At 53.9% G+C, this 27,899-nt stretch overlaps 2 protein-coding genes across 3 annotated transcripts in view; one reads left to right on the forward strand and one right to left on the reverse strand.

Annotated features, from left to right (window-relative positions):
- Nucleotides 1–21,511, reverse strand: part of PRPF6 (pre-mRNA processing factor 6) — a 36,186-nt gene extending 14,675 nt beyond the window's left edge. The window contains exons 1-11 of the mRNA XM_082360347.1: nt 21,315–21,511; nt 19,558–19,726; nt 18,251–18,369; nt 14,246–14,324; nt 13,610–13,786; nt 13,230–13,385; nt 8,521–8,615; nt 7,913–8,069; nt 6,977–7,139; nt 2,718–2,836; nt 1,620–1,838 (exon numbers count right to left, since the gene is read on the reverse strand). Of these exons, the coding sequence (XP_082216473.1) occupies nt 1,620–1,838; nt 2,718–2,836; nt 6,977–7,139; nt 7,913–8,069; nt 8,521–8,615; nt 13,230–13,385; nt 13,610–13,786; nt 14,246–14,324; nt 18,251–18,369; nt 19,558–19,726; nt 21,315–21,385 (1,524 nt within the window). The 5' untranslated portion in view covers nt 21,386–21,511. The remainder of the gene's footprint in view (nt 1–1,619; nt 1,839–2,717; nt 2,837–6,976; nt 7,140–7,912; nt 8,070–8,520; nt 8,616–13,229; nt 13,386–13,609; nt 13,787–14,245; nt 14,325–18,250; nt 18,370–19,557; nt 19,727–21,314) is intronic.
- A 128-nt stretch (nt 21,512–21,639) lies between these two features.
- SAMD10 (sterile alpha motif domain containing 10) lies at nt 21,640–27,512 on the forward strand. 2 transcript variants are annotated; one of them, XM_082360360.1, is made up of 5 exons: nt 21,640–23,225; nt 25,034–25,215; nt 25,296–25,467; nt 25,811–25,951; nt 26,152–27,512. In XM_082360360.1, the coding sequence occupies exons 1-5, from the start codon at nt 23,135–23,137 to the stop codon at nt 26,172–26,174; spliced, it is 609 nt and encodes a 202-aa protein (XP_082216486.1). In that variant the 5' UTR covers nt 21,640–23,134; the 3' UTR covers nt 26,175–27,512. The 2 variants fall into 2 exon arrangements, with proteins under 2 accessions (XP_082216486.1, XP_082216485.1); XM_082360359.1 differs by lacking the exon at nt 21,640–23,225 and adding an exon at nt 23,500–24,676.
- Nucleotides 27,513–27,899: the final 387 nt, after the last annotated feature.

Consider the following 27,899-nt stretch of genomic DNA (forward strand, 5'->3'; position numbering starts at 1 on the left):
GTAATCTTCATAACCTCAGGTTAGGGAAGGTTTCTTTGATATAACACCTAAAGCACGAGTAACAAAAGAAAAAAATAAACTGGACTATATCAAAAACATTTGTGCTATAAGCGATACAATCATCTGACAAATGGCTTGTATCCAAAATATATACAAAAAATTCTTAAAACTCAATAATAAAAATAGACAATAAACAATAAAAAGATAAATAACCCACTATATTAAAACCCACTGAATTACCCACTTTAAATGGGTAAATTTTATGGACGGTTAATTATAGCTTAACAAACTGTTAAAAAATGAAACAGAAAGAATAATTTAAAAAATGAATAGCTCACCATGAGCTGGAAGACAGCTTCAAGTAGCCTAATGAGCAGGTAATTGTGCCTGAAAGAGGATGAGTTGAAGAAACAGGGGACACAAATTTTCCAAATCTGATAAAATCTATAAATCCACAGATCCAAGATACTGAACGAACTCTACACACAAGAAACATGAAAAACCACACCAAGTCAGATTACAATCAAACTGCTCAAAACCCATGATACAGAAAAACATCTTAAAAGCAGATAGAAATCTTTTAATTTAGAAATTTAAAATTTTTTAATTTAATTTAAAAAAAAAGTACTTACAGAGGAGCAAAGATGACAGCAGGTGTCTCGCTGGAAACAACCCAGGCAAGAACAGTGTCTTTAAAACACTGAAAGAAAAAACTGTCAACCTAGAATTCTACACCCAGAGGAAATATCTTTCAAAAGCAGGGATGAAATAAAGACTGTTTCCAGACATTTAAAAACTGGAAGAACTGACCATCAGGCCTGCACTGAAAGAAATGTTCAAAAAAGTCCGTCAGGCAGAAGGAAGATGACACCAGCTGGAAACCGGGATCCACACAAAGGAATGAGAATGTCAAAAATGGTTAAACAACACTAAATAAATAAAGGAGCTGAATCTAGATGATTAGATTTTAGAGATATATATGAGGCCTTGCACCTGAGATTTTAAAACATTGCCCAAACACAGGAAGGGAAGAGAACAGAGGCACTGATCCATCGCCACCTCCTCGGGAGGAGGGAGACGCTGGAGCAGCTCCGGCGCAGCAGCTGGAGCCACTGGCAGAGGGCAAGCAGCACTGCGGCAGCAGGGGCGCGAGACGGGAGGCGGCAGAGGTCTGGGGCCGCCTTCCGAGGCTGAGGGCAGCGGGTGAAGCAAAGGGGCAGGAGGAGGCAGGAGAGGGCAGCTGTGGCCTGGCGGCGGGTTAGAGCGCTTTCAAAGACCTCGCTGGCCACGATCTACAGAAGGAGTTAAAGACGGGGACCTGAGTGACAGAAGCTCTAAGGCTCACTCTCTTTTAAATCGTATCCTCTCTACTGGAAAAGCGGGGCTGGTCGCAAGCATCGGGACACTGAAGTTTCCCCCAAGGTGCACTCAGGCTTGCACCTCCATAAAAAGCCACGAGGCGGTCACATAAGGAGAGGCCACCCCTGTGCCTGCTGTGCCTGCCAACGTGAGGACGGGCCTCTCAGGTGCCACCCCGGTGTCCCCACCCTCCAAGGGAGTCTGACAAGCAGGAGGGCGCCCGTGTTTAAAGCGGACACCACGGCACCTGCCAAGCTCACCTGGATCCACTGCTCGCGGTTGATCTCCACGCCGTTGGCCCGCAGGGAGGTGATGGCCCGGTCGATGATCTTCTCCACCATCTGCGTGTTCCCATTGGCCTCCTCCAGCTTGGCGGCCGTGATCCAGATGTGCCGGTCCGTAGGGATGTTCTCCCGGGCCTTATTTAAGACCTTGCGGGCATTTTCGTAGGTCTCTAGCCTGGCCAGGGCGAGCCAGAGCTGCACGGAGAGACCCGCCAGGTCAGGTAGGCCCTCCACAGGCCACAGCCCTTGCACAAAATCCTCTGTACAAGTTTTCAAGGACCATTTAAACAGGGCCCAGGAATGTGTGCGGCGGCATTTTCTGCCTCATCTGAAAGCTGTTTGGCTATGCTTCTGACTTACTTAGTGATGTGGGCAACATGAAGAGTTGACGGGTTCTCAGCCCCGCGTTCCAAACACTGGTTAAAGGTACACAGTGTTAGGACAGAAGGTGAGCAGGGTGTGACTGTCGCCTGCGCAAACTGAAAGGACACAGGTGTCCAGCTGCCTGGAGTTCTCACACCCCAGGCCTTGATTCTGCAACAGTTTATCACCAAAAATGTGTGTGGGCTCTATTTATTTTTATGTAAATAAATTAAGATTAATTTTGTTTGGAGAATTTCACAACACCCCTTAGGATAATTAAAGACAGATTGGACATCATAAAATCATGACTAAAAGTCACATCACAAAACGCTGTGAACCAGAAAATTTAAAACTAAAGAAAGCAGCTCCAAGTAGCTCTGAGGCAGAGCCAACCTCCCGCTGGGCCGGCAGAAGGACACGCCAGTCTTTTGTGTCACCCTTCACCCTTCAGGTCCCAGCGACAAACTCCGAGCTGAACCCGGAGGACCGGTCCCCAAAGAGGAGTGCTCAGCGCGGAGCGCCCCACGGGGTCGGGCCGAGCTGAGGGTCTGCTCTGCGTCTCCTTCGGGAGCATACGGTCACTGTGCTGCCCGGCAGCTGGGCCACAGGGCAGCGGCCCAGGAGTCCCTCCCTCAGCGAGCTCGAGGCCCCGCCGACACCTCCTGCAGACACTGGCCTCGGGCTCAGGCCTCCGCAGGGCAGGCGACTCACCTCCACGCTAGTGGGGCAGCATTCCACAGCTCGGCTGAGCATGATTCTAGCATCTTCGGGCTCTTCCAGCTCCACGGCCGCCTTCCACAAGCGAACTGAGTTTGGAACGTGCTCAAGGGCTGGGAAAGGTCAAACAAGAAACCAGATCACAGAAAAACGGAAGTGAAAGCAAGACACTGTGTCACAGAGGACGCTGCTGCCAGCAAGTCCAGATGGTCTCCGTCCGGGGTGACAGGCCGGGACTTCACACGGGTCCCTCGGGTCTGGACAGACACCAACGAGACCAGTGCAGACGTCCCGAATCGGCAAGCAAGGGTGGCAGAGAAGGCTGTGCGTCACCTCACACCCATTCACACTTGAAAATCAACACGAGAAAACGAGGCAGCGCAGACCAGACACCCGCTGCCCAGGAAGGGCCAGCCGAGCAGGCTACATGCGAGTGAGTGTGCGGAAGTCACGGGGACAGAAAGTGCCAATGACTCTGGGATCCGCATCTGCCCAGGACGGCAGAGCAAGGGCTCCTCCCTGGACCCCAAGGAGCACGAGCGCAAAGGCACCAGGTGCTGCACCACACTGGCAGCCTCGGGGCCTCAGTTCACACGAGTGACAGCAGGAAAGGGGGACCAACTCCCAGGAGAAGCTATGACATCCTGCAGTCCGGAAACTCCCAAACCTCTGTTTAAGCAGCAGAGCCCTTCCTTCAGATGCAACATACTGAAAAGGCCAAAACACTGGGCAGCTAAACACAGAGCCCTGCAGCAGGGGGACTAGGGAGGCTGAGGCAAGGCCTCCACAGTCAGCCCCTGGCAGGAGTGACAGCGACTAAGAGCTGATGAAGGCAGGAAACCAGAACAGCCCAAAGGAGATCTCCTTTCCAGAAACCACACGGGCCAAGCTTGCGGGAAACAGCCCTAAGGTTCAATGGTGCAGAATCTGCAGACCCACCAAGTCTCTCGCGTTCCTCCCTTCAGCAGAAGCAGCCCCTCCCACTTCTGGGAGACGGGCCTCCCTCCTTTATAGGCCCTGTAAAAACGGGGCACCCCTCTCCCCTTTATAGGCCCTTGAAAAAGGGGTGCCCCTTCTCTCCCATGGCCAAACCAGATGGCAGTGGCTCCAGGTCACCGCACACGACGCCAGTCCCTCCCTGGCTGGTGAGCAGGAAGCAGCACGTGCCCGAGATGCTGAAGACCAGTGGGCCAGAGGTGGGGAGACACACCCCACGAACCCCAGGGGCCCACCCCCAGTGAGTTTCAAAGGTTGCCATGGTCCAGGGCTCATGGGGACCTCCCCTCTAGGACAAAAAACAAGCTGCCACTCCGGAACCACCTGCCATGCAAGACGATGCCCAAGCCTGAGGCCCAGGGCTCTGCAAGGACCACAGCGCCACCAGCCTGCAGAAGAGGTGCAGCCAAGGGCTTGGCCCCTGGGCTTCCCTGGCCTGACCACACCTGATACTCGGCCCAGCGCCAGCAGGGCGCCAGCTGGGGGACCCTCGCAGGAGGCCACACGCGGTGACAGCGGTGCTTCTCGCTCGAGCAGGACCCCCCAGGGCCAGGAGGGAGCGCCGACAGGCACATGGCCATCCCTGGGGGAGCCTGGTCCCTGTCCCCATGGGTTTGAACTCAGCTGTCCAGAGGTCTCATCCCGAGGGACGATGTGGCCGTGGTTCTCCTGCACTGGAGGCAGAGGCTGAGCCAGCTCTCTGGCCTCCACGTGTTGCCAGACCAGCCCCGGCTGGCGAGGTGAGCCCTGACCCCCACGGTGAGACCGGTCTGCCACCGTGTGCGGGAGGGGAGACCTCAACCACAGCCCAGAGCGTCCTGAGGCCTGGCTGAGCAGCCCCACTTCCCGGAGTGACAGTCACCAGGAAGCACAGCAGCCCAAGAAAGCCAATACCACCGAGAAAACAGCCCCTCAGCAGTGATGTCAGAAAAGGAGGTCTGCGGGGGCCCGCCCCGCCCGCCCCCTCCCCCTGGTCACACTCCACGCCAGTGGCCATGGGGTCATTAACTTCATCCCGCGATGGGCATGAGGCCCAGGACAGTCCCCACTTTTCGGGAGAGACTGGGAACTCCTCTGTTGGCATTTCATCAATAGCCCACAGGACCGGAGCTGAAGCCAACCACTGCTGGCGAGTCCAGATCTCACCAAGGTGCTCCCCAGAGACCATCCACCACGCCAGGTCAAGGCTATCTCCAAGTGCTGTGGCCAGCCGAGGTGGAAAGGGCGGCCCGGTCAGGAACGGAGCAGTCTGAACTAGACAGCCTGCGATCAGAGGCCAATGCACTCTCTGGCCCTTGGCCCCAAGGTGGGACACACGGTGCCATCCTGGACTCACTTTACGGACCAGAGCACACTGTCTGGAGACAGAGCCACTCCACTGCTCCAGGCCCGCATGATCAGCAGAGGAACATGGTGCCTGACACCTTCATCGCGAGCGAAGCCCACAGGAAGCAGCCGCAGCCTGGCCCCCGGAGCGCAGCGCTCACAGGCCCACAGGGGCCCTTACAGACGACAGCACGCAGATTGAGGCCAAGCACCCACCCCACGTCACTCAGCCTCCTAAGGCCCCAGGTCTCAGAGTAGCATGTGAAGCTCAAGTTCTCCCAACAAAGGACCACGATGTCAGCTGCACCAGCTGGGACCCAGAGCTCAAGCAGAAACTGAGAGCTGGCACGAGTCCTCCCCAGTCACTGATGGAAGTAACTGTCACTGGTTTCCAAATATCAGATCCTTCCGGCAGTAGCTGTCACGTTCACCAAGAGCTAAAGGAGGCATCGCCAGCTGTGCCCCAGGCACCTAGAGAAAGAGCACTGTTTTTGGAAACACTCTAAGGACGGGGAAGGCCAGGAACAGGACCAGGGAGCAGGGCGGAGGCCAGCGAGGGGCTCCACGCTCTCCCCACCTTCGCACAGCCAGAAGGAAAGCAGAGCCGGGAAGCCCGCTCCCCTTGAGGCCCAGGATGGCCTGGAAACCAATCACTCGACACTCCCCTGGAGGCCCCCTTCCAGGCCCAGTCCCCTCTCCAAATCTGAAGCCAACTGGAAATGAACCCAGGTAATCTGGGGGTGAACAGGGAGTGGCCACAAAGCCATTCTGACCATTCATCACACTGTGGCAGGGGAAATTCAGTAGCGCTTTCCTAAATAAATCGTGCTAATTACCCAGAGTTTAATGTGCTTGTCATTAGAGAACTATTTTCCTGGCTGAAAGGAGATGAGCTGATTTCTATAAACCAAGACAGGGGCTAACTTTCCGCCCCGGCCTCATTTTAAGTGTGGCAGGGCTGCCATCAAGAAACCAGACCCAAGAGAGGAAAACACACTGGAACACACATTCACAGTCAGGGTCACACACAAGGTGGCCACCACCTGGCCCCTATCAAGCACAGAGACTAGAGCACCACAGGCCGCAGCCAACAACCCCTGCATATCTGACATCACACGCCCCGGACGGTTCACGCAAACACACACCTTAGAAACAAGAGCTGGAAACTGCCCACTGCAAGCTGCCCTCAATTCCCCAAAACACACCTAATTTTACCCACGCTACAAATTCAAGGGGAACAAGCGGTCTGCACAGGCTTACTCCAGGTCAGCCCTCCGACCAGCTGGTGCTGAATCTGGAACAAAAGTCAAAAGCAGCATCTCCTCTACAGCTCCAGTGAAGGGAGCAACGCTGTTCTTTTCTCACTTCTGCAACAATGAAAAGCAAACCACCCACAAAAGCTCCATCTTGGCCGTGAGCCCTAGGTGGACTCAGTTTCCCTGGCGTGCAAACCGTTCAGCGTGCCACAAGCCAACGGCGTACACGCCAACACGCTGCCCTGCAGGAGTTTCCCAAGACGGGACAGAGTTAATTCACGTGCCACTCTGGTGCGGCCGCCGAGGCAGTTAAGACTCAGACCCGGGTGGCACCTTGTACCTGCTGCAGGCGGAGGCGGGAAGGCTAGCGCCGCAAGGCCAGCTTCTAGTGGCCCCCTCGCCCTGCACACAGCACCTGCACGCGGCACTCCACGGCGCCACAGAGCACCTGCCCTCACCAAGGCCACACGGCAGGAAAAGGCAGGCGCGAGCTCTACGCCCGAGCACCTCAGCCAGAAGCTTCCCTGACAGAGGCTCCTAGGGCAGAAGCAGCCCAGGCCGGCCGAAGGCCTGGAGAGCGTGCCCCGCCCTCTAAGCCCTCCCAGCCGAGCCCGCCCCCACCTTCAGGTACGCAGCCCGGCGGCGCCGCTCCTGCCGGGCCCGAGGGAGGCTCACCCTTTCGAAGAACCCGCTTCTTGGCGCGGATGTCTGTCTCCAGCTCTGCTGCTCTGATGTAAATCCTAACGGACTGTGGGAGGTGACGGACAGCTTGGGCCACCACGGCCTTGGCTGTGTCCCCAGGCTGCAACCTGGCTGCTTCCAGCCACACATCTTCACTCTGGGGGGCAAAGGGACAGGACAGGCAGCGTACGCGCAGGCTGGTGGGGCGGCAGGCGCCCCCGAAGGGCGCACGCGAGCCTCGGAGACAGGGGGGGCCAGGGTCCTCCCACCCAAGGGGCCCGAGGTTTACGGTGAGCTGGGCACCCAGCACGCCTGCGCCAGAGACCCCCTGAAAGCCCCACACGTGGGAGCGTAGCTACAGCACGTCTGTGCCTGTGTGGGAGACACGCCACCACACCATGAGGAGAGCACAGCCTGCCCTCAGGGTAGGAAGTCAACCCACGACGAGGTGGAGACACACAGGCAGGCAGCCTTGCGTCTGCCTGGGAGGTTCGGATTGATGTTAACGTCCTGGGGGAAGAATTCACAGGGCACCTCTGGCTGTCAGGGTGCCCCAGCCTTCACAGTGAGCGTACAGTCCCTCAGAGGGTCTCAGGACTTTCTGGAGCTGATCTACTCCCACCCCCTAAGAGTCAGGCCCACCTCCAGGTTTCTGACATCGGGGAGGGGGAAGGGCTGGCCAGTCTTGCTCTCTCCAGTTAAGGTTATCTCCCTGTTGAAGCAGCGGCAGTCGGGCTTTCACTCCAAGTAAAAATAAGCAGGAAAAACCCTTTCCCGCTTTCTTCCCCTCCTCGCCTGTCCCACCGCCTGCAGCTTCAACACCAAAAGGCAGGCAATTCCCTCCAAGTCCAGCTCACGCCCACGGCGTCCTGCGCGGCCCAGACGCCGAAGCCCCTCAGGGGCCTGGTGCGGCTTGGGGAGGGCGCCCACCTTGGGGCACATCTCTGTCCCCTTCATGATGAGGTTCCGGGCCACCTGCAGCTTCCCAGTGACTTCCTCCAGGCGGGCCGACGCGATCCAGGCTGGCGGGTGGTGAGGGTTTGTCTCCCGAACAGACTTGAGGAGCAGCCTCGCCTTCTTGATGTCGCTGTACAGGCGAGAAAGCACAGGGTCAGGCCGCCACCTGCCGAGGGCGTGCCCGGCCCGGAGGAGGGTGCCACTGCAGACACGACGTCCAAACTGTCACATCGGATGCCCCTGCTGACAGAACCAAGTCAGAACTCAGTCGGCACGCTTCCAAGTCTGCGGCACCTCCACACACACAGGCGTCGAGCCCAAGGTCAAGGTCAGAAACATGGGATGCAATCGGCAAGCTGCTCGCTAGCTCGGCACACACACAGATTTGGAATGTTATCTGTAACAAATTTAATGTCCACGATGAACGGGTACGGATATGCTTTAAACGAGAAATCAAACAATTCCACTCTACCTTTCTTAGAATATCCACATCCTGTTTTGGCTGCATATTTTTCAAATAAAATCCAACACGTTCCCGGCAACCTGAGCCCACCCAGCTGCTGGCCCTGCAGGGTACTCACTTGATGTCCCCTCCATGAGTCGGGATCATGGAATTCAAATCTGTCAGATAGCCTTTGGGGTCAACCACAGTCTGCCCACTCACCGAGTCAGATACCTGCAAGACAGGCCAAGCCCAGCTAGTCGGACAGAGCCAGGAATGCCTGGAACGAGGTCCTCGGAGGGTCCCTGAAGCCCCTTCCCATAATCCCGACTACCAGTGGACACTGGAACTTTTAAGTAAGAAAACAACCTTAACTCAAACAATAGTTTGTAACGATAATAAGCAAATTTCACCCATATAGAACAAAGATTTTATAAAAAAAAAGAAAACATAAAAGTCCCAGGGGGAAAAGCCTAACTGACATAAGGTCCATCTAAGAATGAGTGAAACCCAGAAATCACAAAGATTGATGATTTCAACTAACGTTCTTTACATTTTCATGGAGCAGTTCATTGTAGCATTCTCTCAAGTTGTGTCTTAAAGTTACCATGACAACAACAAAAACAAAACCACCTGAGTAAAAAATGGGCAAAAATGCAGCAGGACAAGAAAGGGATGAGAGGAAAAGCGATGGGAAGGAAGAAATAAAACTCCCTTTGTTTGCAGGTAACTTGATTGATTATCTATGTGGAAAATTTGAAAAAATCAACAAAAAACTCCCAGAACTAATAAGTAATTACAGCAGGGCTGCAGGATACAAGGTTAATATCAATCACTATCCTACATACCAGCAATAAATATGTCGAAACTGAAATTAAAAACACAACATTTACAAGAGCACCCAAAATTGTGAAACACAATGGACCCTTGAACAACACAGGTTTGAACTGCGTGGGTCCATTTATACTTGGATTTTTCCCCTCAACACATACCACACCGCTACACGATCTGCAGCTGGCTGAACCGATGGCCATGAAGGGCCCTCGACTGCATACAAGGGTCAGTGCCCCTAACACCCCACACTGTTCAAGGGTCAACCATACCTAGACATTAATCTAACAAATACGTACAAGATCTGTAAGAGGAAAACTACAAAGCCTTAACAAATGAAATCAAAGAAAAACTAAATCAATGGAGAGAGATTCCATGTTCATGCACAGGAAAACTCAGTATTGTCAAGATGTCAGTTCTTCCCAACTTGATCTGTAGATTCAACACATTCCCAATCAAAATCCCCGTATGTTAGTTTGTAGATATTGACAAGCAGATTCTAAAGTTCACATGGAGAGGAGGCAAAGGACCCAGAACAGCCAACACAACATTGAAGCAGAAGAAGAAAGTCGGAGAACACGACCCAACTTAAAGACTTACTATAAAGGTATAGTAATGAAAACAGTGTGGTACTGGCAAAAAAAAACTCCTAGACAATAACACAGGAAAAAATCTACATGACCTGAGGTTTGGCAATGACTTTTTAGATACTACATCAAAGGCACAATCCGTGAAGGTAAGAATTGATAAGCTGGACTTCATTAAAATTAAAAATTTCTGTCTGTGAAAGACACTGTCAGGAGAAGGAAAAGACAAGCTATAGCCAGGAGGAAACATTTGGAAAAGACATATCAGATAAAGAACTGTTATCCAAAATACACAGAGAACTCTTAAAACTCAAGAAAACAAACAACCTGGGGAATTCCCTGGCGGTCTCACTGCCAAGGGCCGGGTTCAATCCCTGGTCGGGGAACTAAGATCCCGCAAGCCACGCATCTCGGCCCCTCCACCCAAAAAAAAAAAAAAGGGGCAAATGACTTGAATAGACATCTCTCCAAGGAAGAGATACAAACTACCAATAAGCACATGAAAAGATGTTCAACGTCACCAATCAGGGAAATGCCAACGAAAAACCACCATGAGCTACTACTTCACACCCATGAGGATGGCTACTATCAAAGTGCCAAGAATAACCAATATCGTCAAGGATGCAGAGGAACTGGAACCCTTGTGCAGAGCTGCGCTGCTGGGAACCTAACATGGTGCAGCCGCTGTGGAAAACAGCATGGTGGTTCTTCAAACAAGTAAACCTAGAATTACCATGTGATCCAGAAATTCCACTTCTGAGGTTATATCCAAAAGAACTGAAAACAGGGACCTGAACAGATATTTGTACACCAAGGCTCACAGCAGCATTAGTCACAATTGCCAAAAGGTGGAAGCAACCCAAGTGTCACGACAGATAACAAGATAAACAAAATGCAGTTTATACATACATACAGTGGAGCATCATTCAGCTTCAAAAAGGAAGAAAATCCTGACACCTGCTACAACATGCGTGAGCCTTGAGGACATAAATGAAAGTATGTGAAATAAACCAGCCACAAAAGGACCAATACTGTATGAATCTTTTCATATGAGGTCCCTAGAGCAGTCAACTCACAGAGACAGAAAGTAGGATGGTGGGGCCAGAGGCTAAGGTCGGGGATGAGGAGTAGGTGTTCAATGGGGACAGAGTCTCAGTTTGGGAAGATGAGAAAGTGCTGGAGATGATGGTGGTGACGGGGCACAATATGGATGTACTCAATGCCCCCGAGCTATACACTTAAAAACGGCTAAAACTTTAAATTTTATCTTATACATATCTTAGCACAAAACATTACAATTTTTTCTCTACATTTTACACACAAGTGTGAAAGATAAACAACAAACTAGATCCACGCAACATAAATGAAGCTCAACTTCACCACTCACAAGGATGCAAATTAAGTGGAGGCTTGTTGGAGGGAATGGGCCTCCCAGATTGGCAAAGACAAAGACAAAGGCCCCCTGACCAGAGCTTCCAACGGGGTGGGGGTGGGGGGCGATTGATCGCACAGCCAGCTCCCCCATGTTGCCGAGTGTGAAATGTCGTGCCTTTGAGAGACAATTTGGCACCTAAGTGAAAATACGCCAATCCAACAATTCCACTTTAAAGATACTGTAAAAATATTTACTTAAATCTGCAAAGATAGAAGCACGAGGAGTTCATCAAAACATGGTTTGTGGGACTTCCCTGGTGGCGCAGTGGATAAGAATCTACCTGCCAATGCAGGGAACACGGGCTCAATGCCTGATCTGGGAAGATTCCCACATGCCACGGAGCAACTAAGCCCATGCACCACAACTACTGAGCCCGCGTGCCCTAGAGCCCGCGAGCCACAACTACTGAGCCCGCGTGCCACAACTACTGAAGCCTGAGCGCCTAGAGCCCGTGCTCCACAACGAGAGAAGCCACCACAATGAGAAGCCCGCGCACCACAACGAAGACTGGCCCCCGCTCACTGCAACTAGAGAAAAGCCTGTGCGCAGCATCGAAGACCCAACACAGCCAAAAATAAATAAATAAATTTATTAAAAAATAAAAAAAAAACATGGTTTGTAACCACGAACAAGCAGAAACCACCCAAAAGGTCCATCAATCAAAGACTAAATCATGATATTCACAATGAACTACTCTCCTATTTATAAAGTAAATACATATCTAGTAACATGAAAACATGCAATTTTTTGGATCTGTAAGCTACTATTTTTTTTTTTTACTGTAAAATATCTGCTCACCATAAAAAACTCAAGTATAGGCTTCCCTGGTGGCGCAGTGGTTGAGAATCTGCCTGCCAATGCAGGGGACACGGGTTCGAGCCCTGGTCTGGGAAGATCCCACATGCCGCGGAGCAACTAGGCCCGTGAGCCACAATTACTGAGCCTGTGCGTCTGGAGCCTGTGCTCCGCAACAAGAGAGGCCGTGATAGTGAGAGGCCCGCGCACCGCGATGAAGAGTGGCCGCCGCTTGCCACAACTAGAGAAAGCCCTCGCACAGAAACGAAGACCCAACACAGCCATAAATAAATAAAAATAAAATAAATTAAAAAAAAAAACAAAAAACCTCAAGTATAGCAAAAGCTCAATTAAAATTTAAGTTTTCCACTGCAGCAACAGGAATGGTTGAGTACTTCACTCTGCTGTTTTTCTAAGTATGTGTGAAATTTTTCCATAAAAATGTTTAACACAAAGCATTCCGCAGTGGTGTGGGTGTGCCGCCCTGGTCACGTCCTGGCCTGTGCAGATCCACACTCTCTTCAACACACACGACTACTCTGGGTCTGGTTTTCATGTGCATGATGACTCCTTCCCGATTTGCTGGTTCTCTTGACTTTACAGTGCTTTCTATTGTGCAAAAGTTTTTAATTTGTATGTAGCCAATTTGAAAATATTTTCCTTCACGGTTTCTGACGTGCATGTCATATGAGAAAGGGTCTTCACTCTGCCTGGGTTTTCTAGAGCACGGAACCAAGTGCACGCCCCGTAAGGACACAAGGATTCACTAGGGTGCAGGAGGAACACACGTACGTTTAACTTTTATGTAAAGAGGGAAGGGCATTAAGCGACATCAACAGTAAGCACGTGGCTTGTCACGAGTGCCTGTCTGGGCTGCTCCTCAGGCAGCCCTCTGTCACCTGCCACAGACCCCAAGCCCCAAGGGAGCAAGAGAACCGCATCAGGTGGCCCTTTGCTGCCGGCACTGAATGCAGCACACCTGTGCCCGCCCTCCGGGTCGACACACGCGCCAGCCTGAGTGCAGAATCCCGTCACACTGTGTAATGGGACAGGGAACTGGACATGTCACAGGTCTGTTTTAACATGTGACGAAGCACTTCAAATGGTGAACTTTTCACAAATATAAATTAGTTTTATAAGCAAAACCAAAAATTCTTTAATATAATCTGTAGGAAAATGACGCATGACACAACCTCTCACCTGGCTCAGCCTCATGTCCATCAAAGTGTTCCTGGCTTGGCCGATCTTCCTCATGTCCAGCTCACCTGTGCCGGGTGTCATCAATCCAGGTGTCATCCCACCTGGGTATGGAGTGTTCAGTCCGCCTGGATAGGGTGTGTTCAGACCTCCAAATTGCTGGGGGAAGCAAGGACAAAACGCTGGCTTGCATCTGCATGCATTTCATTCTCACCTCTGGAAACTCTTTCCACTGGACCCCGACATCTGGACCAGCGGACAGACTCAGCCGCAGCACAGCAGGAGCACGTACTCCGGCTCCTCCAGCGCCGCCCCCACCCCCCCGCACTGATCTGTCCGACCAGACACAAGGAGCCCCGTGTGCCTTCTCTGTGGGTGCTCACAGTCTGCCGGGGATCTACTGACGTGTGGTTCTCTCCAGTCTGTAGATGCTTGGCAAAGAAACTGTCGGGAACAGGGGTCAGCTTCTCATAGCGGGGGTTCCGCTGGCGCTTGTTTCTGGCGTCGCCGACCTCAGGGATGCTCAGCCACTCTTCTTCTGTGACTTCTGCCAACTTCCTCTGGAAACACCCGGCCCCCAAACATTAATTCTCTGGCAGAATTGCACATGCACAAGAAAAATTATGTTCTCCCTGACCCCTATCGCCCAAATCATGATGCCTTAAGGACTCTGATGCAGACATGGTTTATCTACTTCGCTTAGAAAAATCAACCTGTTGGATCTGCTCTACTTCACTCAGATGTAAATTGTTCTGTCAAAGCCCAGGGAACACAGTTCAGAAAACGTGATGCCTAAATGGACATAGTTACAAAGTTACAAAGAAAATCAGCCCCTCTGTCCCCCCTTTTCTGGGGAGGAGAGCTTTTCTGCACACACATGTAGGATTCAGCACACCCAAGCAGGGCCCTTCTTCTCCCCCCAGAATGAAAGAAAGAGCAGAGCGAGCACAGCTGTGATCCAGAGCGTCTGTCCTCCGCTGGGAAGCCCACGAGGGACAGCCGGCCACCCATCTGCTCACTTTGAGATCTGAGAACTGCTGCTGGATTTTGGGGCGCTCCATACGGTATTTCTCAATTTCTTCTTTCTCCCTTTGCTCCCTAGAAGTAAAATGTGTGCACATATTAGAAATCCTGGATGTCCATTCTGAAACAAAGTCACTTTATTATCCTTCCTACTTAAATCACCAAAAAGAGTAATTCCAGGGCTTCCCTGGTGGCGCAGTGGTTGAGAATCTGCCTGCCAAAGCAGGGGACACGGGTTCGAGCCCTGGTCTGGGAAGATCCCACATGCCGGAGCGACTAGGCCCGTGAGCCACAACTACTGAGCCTGCGCGTCTGGAGCCTGTGCTCCGCAACAAGAGAGGCTGCGACAGTGAGAGGCCCGCGCACCGCGATGAAGAGTGGCCCCCGCTCACCGTAACTAGAGAAAGCCCTCGCATAGAAACGAAGACCTAACACAGCAATAAATAAATAAATAAATAAATAAGTCAGGAGCTCTTTAAAAAAAAAAAAAAAAAAAAAAGTAGTTCCACACACTAAGCAGTTAAATCAAATCTATTTTAAGGCAACAATGGATACATTCACAAATATCTCAACTCGCTACCAGATGAAAACATGCAGAACTCACTAAAATAAAAAGCTACTTGTCTTACTCCATTAAATACTTGCATTTGAACACCAGTATATTTACTGCTTTAAAATTCTATGAAATCCCAAAGGTAGGGCCATCCTCTGAATAACTCAGCTCAGAAGAAAAGCTGAACCGTTGTCCTAGTTGCCCATCCAAATGGGTTCCTGGTGACTTAGGACCAGGTCATATGTGAACACAAAGAGCCGTGGGCAATGGTGACAAAGTGTCGACCAAGTTAGGCAAACCGGAGTAGACATGAGCCCAGCAGCTAGGGCTTCCCAACGCTGAGATTTATATTTCCCTCCATAAGGTTAGACAGGAACTTGAATGCGTTGTGAATAATGACGTGCTTGGAAAAGACAAACACCTCTTGACCGGCTGGAGACAGCCTGGCATCACAGCTCCTGATGGGAAGCAACTCGCACAGATACCGTCAGGTTTTCTGGCCAAAGATGTTCCACCTGATCTGAATCAAGCCTCAGGCTCCAACTTCCAATCCACAGGAAACGCTGAGAGCGTAACAAGTAAAAGGGTGCCATGAGGAGGTGGGCAGTCATTCCGTAAAGGGGGGGTGGTGGCTAGGAGACATGCCCGAGGAGTGGTGCTGATTGCGGCATGGCTCGTCAAAGGCAGTCCTACGACGTTCTGGGGACAAGCAGGGAACAGTGGATGTGGACCGGCTGCCGGGTAACAAGGATGGACTGCTCAGCGCCAGGGCGAACGGACCCCAGCGGGACCCAGCAAAGCCCACCTGCAGAAGCAGAAGCAGCGAACGTGCAAACCGAATAGCGCAGACTCCGTGCGGGCACACGCCTGTCTGCTGCGCGGTTCTTTCTGCTTTTTTGTATTGTGAAAAGTTTTCAAAAGCCAACCACTTCCCTAAAACCACTTAATACAACAACTTTCTGTATGTATCCACATCACTCAGATTTTTTTAATGAATGAATTCCAGAAGATTGGACTCAAGTCTTCTTTACTATGCAAAACCACCTAATTACGATACGTATAAATTCATGCACATTGATTAAATAATGTGCTTTTATTTTTTTATTTTTTTTATAATTGCCTTACAATGGTGTGTTAGCTTCTGCTTTATAACAAAGTGAATCAGTTATACACATACAATATGTTCCCATATCTCTTCCCTCTTGCATCTCCCTCCCTCCCACCCTCCCCATCCCACCCCTCTAGGTGGTCACAAAGCACCAAGCTGATCTCCCTGTGCTATGTGGCTGCTTCCCACTAGCTATCTATTTTACATTTGGTAGTGTATATATGTCCATGACACTCTCTCACCCTGTCACATCTCACCCCACCCCCTCCCCACATCCTCAAGTCCATTCTCTAGTAGGTCTGTGTCTTTATTCCCGTCTTGCCACTAGGTTCTTCATGGCCTTTTTTTTTTTTTTTCCCTTAGATTCCGTATATATATGTTAGCATACTGTATTTGTTTTTCTCTTTCTGACTTACTTCACTCTGTATGACAGACTCTAACTCCATCCACCTCATTACAAATACCTCCATTTCATTTCTTTTTATGGCTGAGTAACATTCCATTGTAAAATAACGTGCTTTTAAAAAACTCCCCTGAAGAACGGTACTTCACTCTTCTAATATGATTTTGAAAAAGCTAAAAATTCTACAAGTTATGAAAAGAAAACTGTATGTATAATGAGCAATAGAAAGAAAAAAGTATACCCTGAGAAAACCATAATTCAAAAAGAGTTGTGTAACAAAATGTTCACTGCAGCTCTATTTACAATAGCCAGGACATGGAAGCAACCTAAGTGTCCATCATCGGATGAACAGATAAAGAAGATGTGGCACATATATACAATGGAATATTACTCAGCCATAAAAAGAAACGAAATGGAGTTATCTGTAGTGAGGTGGATGGAGTTAGAGTCTGTCATACAGAGTGAAGTAAGTCAGAAAAAGAAAAACAAATACAGTATGCTAACACATATATATGGAATCTAAGAGAAAAAAAAAAATAAAAAATAAAAAGGTCATGAAGAACCTAGTGGTAAGACCGGAATAAAGACACAGACCTACTAGAGAATGGACTTGAGGATATGGGGAGGGGGAAGGGTAAGCTGTGACAAAGTGAGAGAGTGGCATGGACATATATACACTACCAAACGTAAAATAGATAGCTAGTGGGAAGCAGCCATATAGCACAGGGAGATCAGCTCAGGGAGATCAGCTCAGGGCTGTGTGATCACCTAGAGGGGTGGGATAGGGAGGGTGGGAGGGAGGGAGATGCGAGAGCGAAGAGATATGGGGACATATGTATATGTATAACTGATTCACTTTGTTATAAAGCAAAAACTAACACACCATTGTAAAGCAACTATACTCCAATAAAGATGTTAAAAAAAAAAAAAAAAGAAAGAAAAACGTAAACCAAAATGTTAACTGTCACCTTCCAGGCTTGTGAATAAACATTATGCTCTTACTTACACTTAATCTTATCGTCCTAATATTCTAGAGTGAGAATGCATTCTTTTTGTAGTAAAAAATATAAAAATGTTATAAAGCAATAAAACTTATCATAGTTTGCAAGATCCTATGTTGACTTTGCATATATTTCCCCAGAAAACGACAAGGAATCAGAAAGTTGCCAATGAGGTAACATCAGTAGGACAGACGTGCTGGGCCAAGTTCAGTCCAACACACCCACCTGAGAGCCCCAGAGGGAAAACAGGAGGGCTCTGAGAGGGAGTGGTCTTCCCCCAACGGACCCCCAGGAACAGAGGGTGCCCCTCCCTCAGCCTGCCTGGGCCTCGCACCCTCCAGCTCACTGGAGTCCGTCCCCACCAGCCCAGCTCAACAATGACGTGTGCAATAAGATTCTCAAGACACAGCCGCATGCCCACGAGGACCGCGATGGTCATTTGCCATCTTCAGTGAACCTCCAAATTACTTAATGTACACTCATCGACATCACCACGCCCATTTCAAAGATGGTAACCCTGATGCATAGGCAGAATAATCCCCCAAATTCTGTCGATTTCTGGGAAGTCAAACATGGAGTACCTAAGCTCTCCACTCCAGTCCCCAGGCCCCAAGGCTACTCTGCAACAGTCCAGGGTTTTCCAAGTGTGGCTGCCACAGACCAAGCCCCAGGCAGCCTCAAAGCTGAGCAGACACACGTCCTATTCTTGCAACTTTTCTCCAAGTCTGAAATAAATCGAAATAAAACTTTTTGGGACTTCCCAGGCAGTCCAGCAGTTAAGACTCTGCGCTTCCACTGCACGGGGCACGGGTTTGATCCCTGGTCGGGGAACTAAGATCCCGCAGGCCACGCGGTGCAGCCCAAAAACAAACAAACAAACACACACTTTTTTTTAAGTTGGATAAACACAGCATGAAGAGCGATAATTTGTCTTACCTTCTCTCTTTCCTTCTTTCATCCATCCTTTTATCCAGGGCTGCATAGATAGCATCTGCTTCCTCGTCATCTTTCTCGTAGGGCCCACTTGAGAAGAGGCTCCCAGCATAGCCGTTAAACTGAGAACCAAACAACACACTTAGAGTGTCAGCTTTTCTCCAATACAACCCCCACCAACAGAAACATCAATAGAACACATCTAGCTGCAAAATGCTTGCTCAACAATTTTTTTCAATCAGTCGAACCCAAACTGAAGGATAGCAAAATAGCTGATGAGTACTCTTCAAAATTACCAAGGGCATGAAAGAGAGAGTACCCACACCAACCAGAGGACACTAAGGAGGCACAACTAAATGCAAGGTGGGGTCCTGGGCCAGAAGTAGGACACAGGTGGAAAAACCAGTGGAATTCAAGTAAGATCTACAGGTTAGTTAATATTGCTGCGTCAGTGTTAATTTCCTGGTTTCAATAACAGTACTAGGGTGCATATACCCAATTCAATATCCTGGGATAAACCATAATGGAAAAGAATGTATATATCTGTATAACTGAGTCACTTTGCTGTACAGCAGAAATTAATACAACACTGTAAATCAACTATACCTCAAAACAAAAACAAAAATAAAATAAATGAAAATTTAAAAAATAGGGACTTCCCTGGCGGTCCCGTGGTTAAGACTCTGTGCTTCCACTGCAAGGGGCACTTGTTCGATCCCTGGTCGGGGAACTAAGATCCCACATGCCATGCGGTGTGACCAAAAAAATGAAAATTCTTAAAAATTTAAAAATAAAATAATAATAATAGTACTAGGGTCATGTGAGATGGGGAGAAACTTGTGAAGAGTATGCAGGAAGTCTCCATATTATTTTTGAAAGTTCTCTGTAACTTTAAAATTACTCGAAATTGAATTTTTAAAAAACTTTTCTCTGAGGAAAAATGTTGTAATATATCTGTAGAACACTTCAATAGACCAAACATGAATTCATTAAGAAAATAAGCACTAAAGCAAAAGAAGGTAAATATGACCAATTCCACTTAAAATTTTCATCATTAAAGACCAGCCAAGACACAACACCAACGCAACAGTGCTAACATTTGCAAGTGCATCTCTTCTGAAGAGACCACAAAAAGGCACATCTCTTTATACCTTTCCTGCTCCCCTCTCAAACTCCGTTTGAGCTATCCCCTACCCCCTGACTAGCTGAAGTAGTCAATGTACCCAGCACTCCAAGCCACTCATCACAGATGCCAACAGCACACTGGGTTAAGAGCATGCACGCTGGCCGGGGGGCCCCTCACAAGTCACCTCATCATAGTTGGTGTCATTCAGATCCTCGTCATCGTCATCCGCGGCCTGGCTCTTCTTCATCTGGTCCCCGACAGTCCTCTTGCCTGGGGGCGCATGGCGGTCATCCACAGGATCATTGGCATCCCGGGCGGGCCCGATGTCCGAGCGGGTGGTGAAGCCAGTGGCACTGCAGGAGACCCCAAGATGCCCATTTATCTGAGTGGCCTTGTTCCTGTGCCAAGACCCTCCACAGCTGTCACCTAATGACACCTTTTTTTCTAATTCCTCTGGGAAACCTCCAAAGAGCCCAGAAGCAGTGAACTCCACACAGCTGTCCTCTTCAAGAGAGAAACCTGAGAAGGTTGTGAGGCTACCTTCTGCCACCCCACATTCTCCTTGAGGGAGATTCCCCCGGGCACCAGACCTCTCTGCTCCCAGGTCACAGTCTCCCGTTCCCAACAATCTGCCAATCAGCCCTCTGTCTGAATCCAACCAGGCCCCCAAACCCAACGTGGCCCAGTCGGAGTTCCTCTTCTGCGCCTGCCCTACGGTTGCTCTGGGTTGTTTCAGCCGATGGTGGCAGTGCCGTCCCAGGCACCACGGCATCAGCTTTGCCTCCCTCTCCCTCCCATCTGTCTCTAAATTCTGCGGGGTCTACTGCCAAAATCCCTCCTCCGAGACCATGACTCCCATCACGGCTGGGATCCAAGTTAGCTACCCCCGCGCGTAGCTTTCCTCTGCTTCAACACAGCTCTGAGCACGGCGTACTGAGGTGTCTACTTCTGCAGTGCCTACGGGGGCTCTGGGCCCTCTGCTCCCGCAGCGCCACGCCACCCACCGCACGTCCCACCCACACAGACTCCTCACAGTTCCTTCCTCTTCCTCCACGCCTCATCTTCCTTCTCAAACGCCCAACACGCAAAGCATCAGTTTCTCCTCTAACCCTGCCACATCTGTACACCCCTACGTCCTCCTTCTGAACTTGGCGCAGATGTTGATCGCGGGAACCCCAGAGTTCTAAATCTGTTCCTCTTTATGCACTTATTTATGCAACCACCTCGTCTCCCCTAGTAAACCGCAGGTCCTCCGAAGACACTGTCAAGATCTTAGACTTGTGTGCGCCCCAGATTCTAAAGTCCATAACGCTGGACATAATACTCCCAACAAGAGAAACCTGATCAAATGAATAACAAATAAACAGGGTGACGATGCCTGCTCACGTACTCGACAATACGTGGTGGTCATCTGACCTGGGGGACCCAGTCACAAGGCTCACAGATGCCATCCCCACCCCCGCGGAGCAGAGAGTCTGAAGCAGCAGCAATGTGACCACCAGCACCTCAGGGGAAGAATAAGGTACCACCGTGAGAGGCCACACAGAGGACTCCAGCCCGGATCGTGGGGAGAGAATCAGTCACGTTCAGGACAAGGATGGGGGGGGGGGCCCGGTCTGCCCGGCCTGGTGGGGGGAGGGTAGCCACGGTACTCCGACTACATGACGGAGATTTACGTCCTCGCCACGGCAGACTCGCAAGACGGTGCTGCCATCCACCCCGGGGACAGAAACCGGGCTCAGAGCCGTCGCTTCAAGCCCAAGCGTCCCGCCTCCTAGGGGCAGACAGCCTCCCTCGGGTCTGCCCTAACCCAGAGCGCCGTTCTTCCCACCAAGATCAGGCCAACCCCGCGCCATCCCTGTTCTCGTCCTCCCCGTCGCTGTCGGCGGCCGCCCAGACCCGGGCCCCTTCCCCCAGCGCGCGGCCCGCCCCAGGCCTCACCCGCGGCCCAGCCCCGGCACGTAGCCGAGCGGGGCGGGCATGCCCAAGAACGGCTTCTTCTTCTTGTTCATGGCGCCGGTGACGCCGACGGCCAAGAAGGGAAGGGATGGAGGCCGCGGCCGGAGGCGAAAAACCACAGACGTCCGAAGCTCTGTAACAGGAAGGATCACGGCCCGCGTCACCCGCACCCCGGAAGCAGAGCTCGTGGTCCCACGTAGCCCCGCCCACCGCGGATTCCCTGGGCGGAAGTTTCCGAAACTCGACTTCCGGCGGCTCCCGGCGGCTCTGGACCGAGGCTAAGGGGACAGAGACGCGGCGAGCGCATGTGCTGTAGCGCCCGCTCCTGGTGCGGCGGGCAGGCGATGTGCTCCTGGACTAGCCCTGGGGGACCTCAAAACTGAGCAGGGGCGGCCCTGCTTACTGCGTGTTTTCGATGCATTTCCGAGACCTGCCTGTACGAGCAGGACCCATGGGTCCCCTTCCTCCCTGAGCCTCCCACCCTGCCCTTCAGAGTCGCCTTGGCCGCGGGGTAGGGCCTAACACACCTGAGCAGGCTGCACACCTAGCCGACTGTGTAGGGCTTGTGCGGGGTGTATGTGCCCTGATCGCGGCACAGACTGCTGCCCTAGCTCTCCGCGCTCAGATTCCTGGGCCCAGTTCGGGCCCCGCCCACACCCCCACGATACCCTGAACATTCCGGTGATTCCGGTGACCGTGGGAGCCCAGACCCTAGAGAGCTAATTGACGAAAATAAATAAATGCAGCAGAACAAGTCAGTATGTGGGCATGGGCGGTCACAGCATGTGGGTGAATTCCGTGTGTGTTGGTGCGCACGGGTGCAAGTCCGACCACCCGTGCTCATATTTTAGGTGGACGCGCAGGACTGTTACCTGGATACATGACTGTGTGTCCATGTGCACCTTTGCTGAGGTGGCAGTGGAACATTCTTTGGTCCCCACATACACCTGGGGAGAGCCCTTGGGCTCTTGGCAGAGCAGGCAAAAAGCTGGTCACAAGTCTAGCCTTCTGCTGGAGCAGGCAGCCCCCAGCCCACCCTGACACTTCTCACTGGAGTCCTGAAGCAAGCACATCCCTCCTGCCTGCTGCAGCCCCCTCGGAGTTTCTCTCTCCTCCCTGTCCCCAGCCTACCCCTTTTCGGTGCCACGTCCTGGGCACTGAGCCAGATTCTGGGGCTACAGAGGGAAGGGGAGAGACCCTGATGTCCTCCTGAAGTTCACAGAGTGGGGAGGGGGAGGTAAGAGAGGGTCAAACTGGCTTCTCTGGGGAAGCAAGTGCCCATTCGATGGAGAAACCTCCAGAGAGGCCTGGAGAATGCATGAATAAAGGAATCAGTAAGTAAATTGACAAAGGAGAATGGAGGGAAGTGGTGGGTCTGGCCCCTGACCTAGGCCCCATGGGGCAGAGGGTCCCAGGAGCAGGTAGGACACCCCCTCCTCTCCATACGCAGAGAGGACTAAGGCACCCTCAGATGCTCCTGCAGACGCCTGGACCCCGGGCGGCCGCACAGAGTCACTCGTCCTTGGAGCCATGCCCAGGTGCGCACAGCCGCCCCTTGCCCTGGCAGACGCCCTCCGCGCTCGCACATCCGCGCGCCGCCGACACCCCTCGGAGCTCCCGGAGCGCGCCCCGCTCTCAGGGCTCGGCAGCAGGTGCCTCGCCGCGCAGACTCGCCGGGCGCGGGGACCGGCTCGGGCGCGGGGCCGGCTGGGGCGGGGCAGCGGCGCGCGTTCCCCGCCGGCCACACGGCCGCCCTGCGCCCGGCGAGGGGCGTGTGCACCGGCTGGGGACCCGCGGGCCCCATGTTCACGGAGCTGAGGCCCAAGCCGAGCCCCCCGCGAGGCCGCGCCGGGGCTGTGCGCGCCGGCTTCGGGGAGCAGCGGGATGTGGACGGTGAGCAGGGCTGGACCCGGGCGCGGAGCTGTCGCGGTCTGGGGGCTCGAGGACCGGAGGGACCAGGGCCGGCTCCTAGCGAACTCCGAACTGCAGCCGCGCTAGGAGTAGGGGGCGCGTCCCGGCCGAACGGGGTTCCCGGTGTCTTTATCCCGCGCTGGGGCGAGGGCGGGGGGGCGGGCGGCGGTCAGGCCTCGGGGATCTGCGCCCCCTGGTTTGGGGGAGGTGACCCGCCGAGGCTCCTGTCCCCAGGCTAGCACCACCCTGCGGTCACCTTTTCCTTCGCGCGGAGAAAACCTTCCCCGGCCCCTGCAGTGGGGCCCAGAGGGGGTCCCCGCCCCATTTCCTCCTGGAATTCTGACGTTGGGGCTGGAAAGGAGGGACGGACCGACAGCCGGACGGAGAGCCCTCCCCCAGCGCGGGCAGGAAATGGGCGGGGCCCGGCTGGCCCAGGACAGGTGCGGCGCGGGCAGAGGCATCCGACTGGTTCTCCCGCCTGGAGGCCCCTCCAGGCGAAGCCCTGCGACCCGGGCGCCCGTCCCCCGAAACGTGCCTGCTTAGAATGAGTCTCCTCCCACCGTACTAGAACCACCCTCGGCCGCGCCCTCTGTCTGACCCCAGACCTCAAATTTAGAGTTGCCATCCAATTCCAGAAAGTTGCGAGACTGGGGAAGGAGGAGGGGGAGGAAGATGTGGGTTTCCCTCATTACTGAAACCTCCTGGGCACACCACCAAGCCCTGCCCTCAGTGGGGGTGAGGGGCTGTGTCTGTGGTAGCCGGGTCACTGACTCTCCTGCTGAGGGGGTGCGGGAAGGACCCCGGCCTGGGAACCCGATCCTGCCTGCTGAGTCAGGGCGCGGATGCTGTAAGATGGGCCAAGGCTGGGCCCTGCTTCCTGTCTCTCCCCAGGGCTCTGTTGACTCGTGGACACCACACGGAGCCTTCATCCATCCATTCAGTCATTCACCGTGTTTCTGGGCACTTCCTGTGTCCCGAGACCTGTGCAAGGCCTTGGGAGGAGTCAGTCCGGGTGTCACCCTCCCCTGACTCCTGTCAGCAACCAGCACAGAAATGATGGTAAAACTAAAACGCGATGAGCGTAACGAAGCTGGCGTGGGAAGAGAAAGCACAAGGCGTCAGCCTGGGTCCCCGAGCGCGTGGTTGCAGCCTGCGTGCCTGCGCTGACGCTGCCGCGCACAGGAGCTGCCCTGGGCCGGGGGGCCTGCAGGAAGGGGGAGCAGGAACCTTGTGGGCTTGCCCAGAGTTCAGGCTTCTTCTTGTTCACAAGTCACAGCCAGTGAGCATAGCAGGACAGAGGCCAAGCCTCCAACGAACGCCAGGTGGGGCTGCAGGGACCAGGTGCCTTCGACGACGTGGGCAGGCAGCCCAGCCACAGGGGTCTCCCCAGCGCACAGAGTGTCCCAGGACGCGGGGGCCGCGTTTCCTCACAGGCAAGCCTGTGCGTGCGTGCGCCCTGGTCTGATGTGGCTGTGCCAGCCCAAGGAGAAGGTCAGGGGCGTCCCAGGAGAGCCCCAGCTGGTTCTGAGTGCGAGGCTCCCTGGTGGGCATGTCTCTCTCTAATTAAACAGAATCCATCCTGCTCCCCAGAGCACAGACTATGCTTCTGGAAGGTGGAGTCCTCAGGACAGCTCGCGCACACTTCCTTCTCTTTGGGGAGGCTTGGGAACCCCTAACTGGGAACGTGCCTCTCCTCTTCCGTGGAGGGAAGATGGGCTGAGCAGGAAGCCGGATCACAGGGAGGGAGGCCCTGCCCCTGACCGCTGTGACCAGGCACCCCTGCTCTGCAGCCACTGCCCACTTCAGCTTCTGCCGGACCCTCCTGGAGCACACGGTGTCGGCCGAGAGCATCCCCTGCCCCCTGCCTCGGACCCAGGGCACCAGCCTCACGTGGCACGACTCCCGCAGCCAGAGGGCAGCTGGCAGCCGGCAGGTCAAGCTCCTTCAGCAGCCCGGCACTGAGACCCCCCAGGTACCCACCCACACACTACACCCACCTCAGCCCCTGCCCTCCTTGCCACCCCACTCCACCGGCCACCCCTCTTCCCACAGGGCCGGCTGTACTCTGACCACGATGGCCTGTACCACACAAGTCCCTCCTTGGGTGGCCTGACGAGGCCCGTGGTCCTGTGGAGTCAGCAGGACGTCTGCAAGTGGCTCAAGAAGCACTGTCCCCACAACTACCTCGTCTACGTGGAGGCCTTCTCCCAGCACGCCATCACCGGTGCCGTGGGGGCTGGGGGGCTGGGGTGTGGCAGGGGCCGGCTCCCCGGAGAACCTCCTCCCCCTCCCCTCTCTCTTCTGCTTCCTCCCCAGTCTGCCTCTCCGTCTGGGTCTTTGTCTCTGTTTCTGTCGCCACCTGTCTTTGCTCTGCTCAGCCTCTATTCCTCCTTGCCCTCCCTCCGCCTCTCTCCCTCGCTTGCCCTGTCTCTCTGAGTCTCTCTCTGCATCTCTGTCTCTGCCCACCCGACCCATTTCTTTCTCTCTCTCCCTTCTCTCTCTCCGCCTTTGCTCTCGAAGCCCCTTGGATGGCAACCTCGGCTCAACCCCTCTCCCCTCCCTCCCAGGCCGGGCACTGCTGCGGCTGAACGCGGAGAAGCTGCAACGGATGGGGCTGGCGCAGGAGGCGCAGCGGCAGGAGGTGCTGCAGCAGCTGCTGCGCCTGCAGGTGCGCGAGGAGGGGCGGAGCCTGCAGCTGCTCAGCCAAGGTCAGTGGGAGGAGCCAGGAATGCCCACAGGTTCAGAAAGGCCTGGGGGGGGGGCTGGGCCTCGAGGTCCCGGAGTGCAGGGTGGGTGGGTTGACCTCAGGAGGGTGGCCGGGGACCCCAGTAAGGGCTGTCCTGGACCTGGGGCAAGAGGGGATGATGCCAGAGGCCCCCGACCCTCCTCACCCCCATTCACCCCGTAGCTTCCTTCGGAAACATGTCCTAGCTGCTGCCTAGGCTTGAACGCCGGACCTCAGCACTGTGACCGGAGCCCCTGACGAGGACGAGGCAGAGCCGGCCGTGCAGCCCCTCTCAGACCCCGCGTGAGGCCCCAGGGGCCAAGCCCAGCCCCAGCATCGCCACCTCCAGCCACCTCTGGGTGTGCGCTCCGGGCTGTGCCTGCGAGTGGGCGGGCGGGCGGGCGGGCAGGGGCTGCCTGAGTGGGGCCCTTCCGCCCGGGACCTGAGCCCAGGCCCACCCCCTGGTGCTGCTGGCAGCATGCAGGACAGTCGCCCGGAGCCGGAGCCGGCCTGGACACCCCCCCCGGACTCCCAAGGAGTCTGTTTATTTACATTCCCTTCCCCTGCGCCCTCCGTGCCCGCTGAGTCACACGTCTTCTAAGCATCCTGCCCTCTCCCGGGGCCAGAGGTCTGCCCCCTCGCCCCGTTTACGCCCTCCCCCGGCCTCTAGAGGACTGCCCGCACAGGTGGGGTAAGCTGCCAAGGCTCCCTCTGGTGTGTGCCCCTCCCCTGCCCTTGCCCAGAGAATGGTCATCGGCCCAGCCCAGCCAGCCACCGTGCCAAGTGCTCTCACGCATTTTTGAAACCCTTACCACGCCCCCATCTACTCATGGGGACTGGACACACGCCCAAGACCTGACCCCCAGGAGGACCCCATGCCCAGTGCCCAGCACCAGGCTCACCTGTGTCCTGGCCTTAGGCTGGGGGACAGCTCCCTCCTCCCAGGGTCATGGAGACTGCCTTCCAGGCTTAGTCATGGGTGGGCGTTCCCACTGCCCCTTTCCCAGGAGAACCCGGATCCACACAAGAACTGTTGCGACAGCTGCACCCCCCCATGCCCACCCAGTGGAGACCCAGCCAGCACCTGAGCAACCGCTCCGTGGGCCCAGCAGAGGGGTAGCTAGGGCAGTCCTGGCAGCCCCACCCTCTTGCACCTCTGCCCACTCAATCCCCTAGGGGATTCTGAAAATCTTGGGGACAGATGAGACTGAGCCACCAGACCCCAATCCGTGCCCTGTGCCAGCCTCAGGATGGGAGGTTGGTTGTTGCAGGTCCCATGTGGAATTTGAACAACTGGCCTGGTGCCCCCCATCCCGTGTGCCTCCCCATGGGAGGCCCCTCATCCTGCCCGGCTGCCCTGAATATCCCTGGCCACCTCGTGCCATCACGACACGACCCTTTCCAGGGAGCGCTTCCTGTCTCTCTCCCCTTTTCCCTCCCTGTCTTGGACCCTCAGCCCCGCTGTGTTCCTGTCTCATCTTCCTTGTTTTGCGCTTTTTTATATTCTGACAAAAAAATGAGAAGTAAACTTGGTTCTCAAGTGCCGTGAGTGTGGTGTCTGACTCTGGCCACCCAGGCATGTGGGGGACACTCAGAGCCTTGAGTGGGGCCTGGGCCTGGGAGGAGGGGGCGCCGGGCCAGCTGCCTCCAGCTGGGGCCACCAGGGGGCAGTGGTGTCCCGTCCTGGTGGGGCGCCTGTTTACCCCAGGCCCCTGCTGGCCCCAGCTGCCCCATGGGCCGCACCCAGAGGCATGGACACAGGTGTGTTAGGTTCCTGGGGCTGTTGTGACAGATGACCACGACGGGGAGGCTTAACACAACAGAAACGAACTTTCTCACTGTTCTACAGGCCACAAGTCTGGAATCCAGCAGGGCAGCACTCCTTCCTGGGCTCAGGAAAGAACCCTTCCTCGTCTCTCCAGCTTCTGGGG

This window comes from Balaenoptera borealis (genome assembly GCF_965194805.1).
Source record: "Balaenoptera borealis genome assembly, chromosome: 16".
In the NCBI taxonomy this organism is placed as follows: domain Eukaryota; kingdom Metazoa; phylum Chordata; class Mammalia; order Artiodactyla; family Balaenopteridae; genus Balaenoptera; species Balaenoptera borealis.

Bases quoted from the DNA above. Each gene is read 5' to 3' on its own strand.
- SAMD10 (XM_082360359.1), top strand. From the start codon at position 24,319: ATGAGCGTAACGAAGCTGGCGTGGGAAGAGAAAGCACAAGGCGTCAGC. The intron at 25,216-25,295 runs GTACCCACCCAC...CTCTTCCCACAG, and splicing joins CCGGCACTGAGACCCCCCAG to GGCCGGCTGTACTCTGACCA. The intron at 25,468-25,810 runs GTGCCGTGGGGG...CCTCCCTCCCAG, and splicing joins CTCCCAGCACGCCATCACCG to GCCGGGCACTGCTGCGGCTG.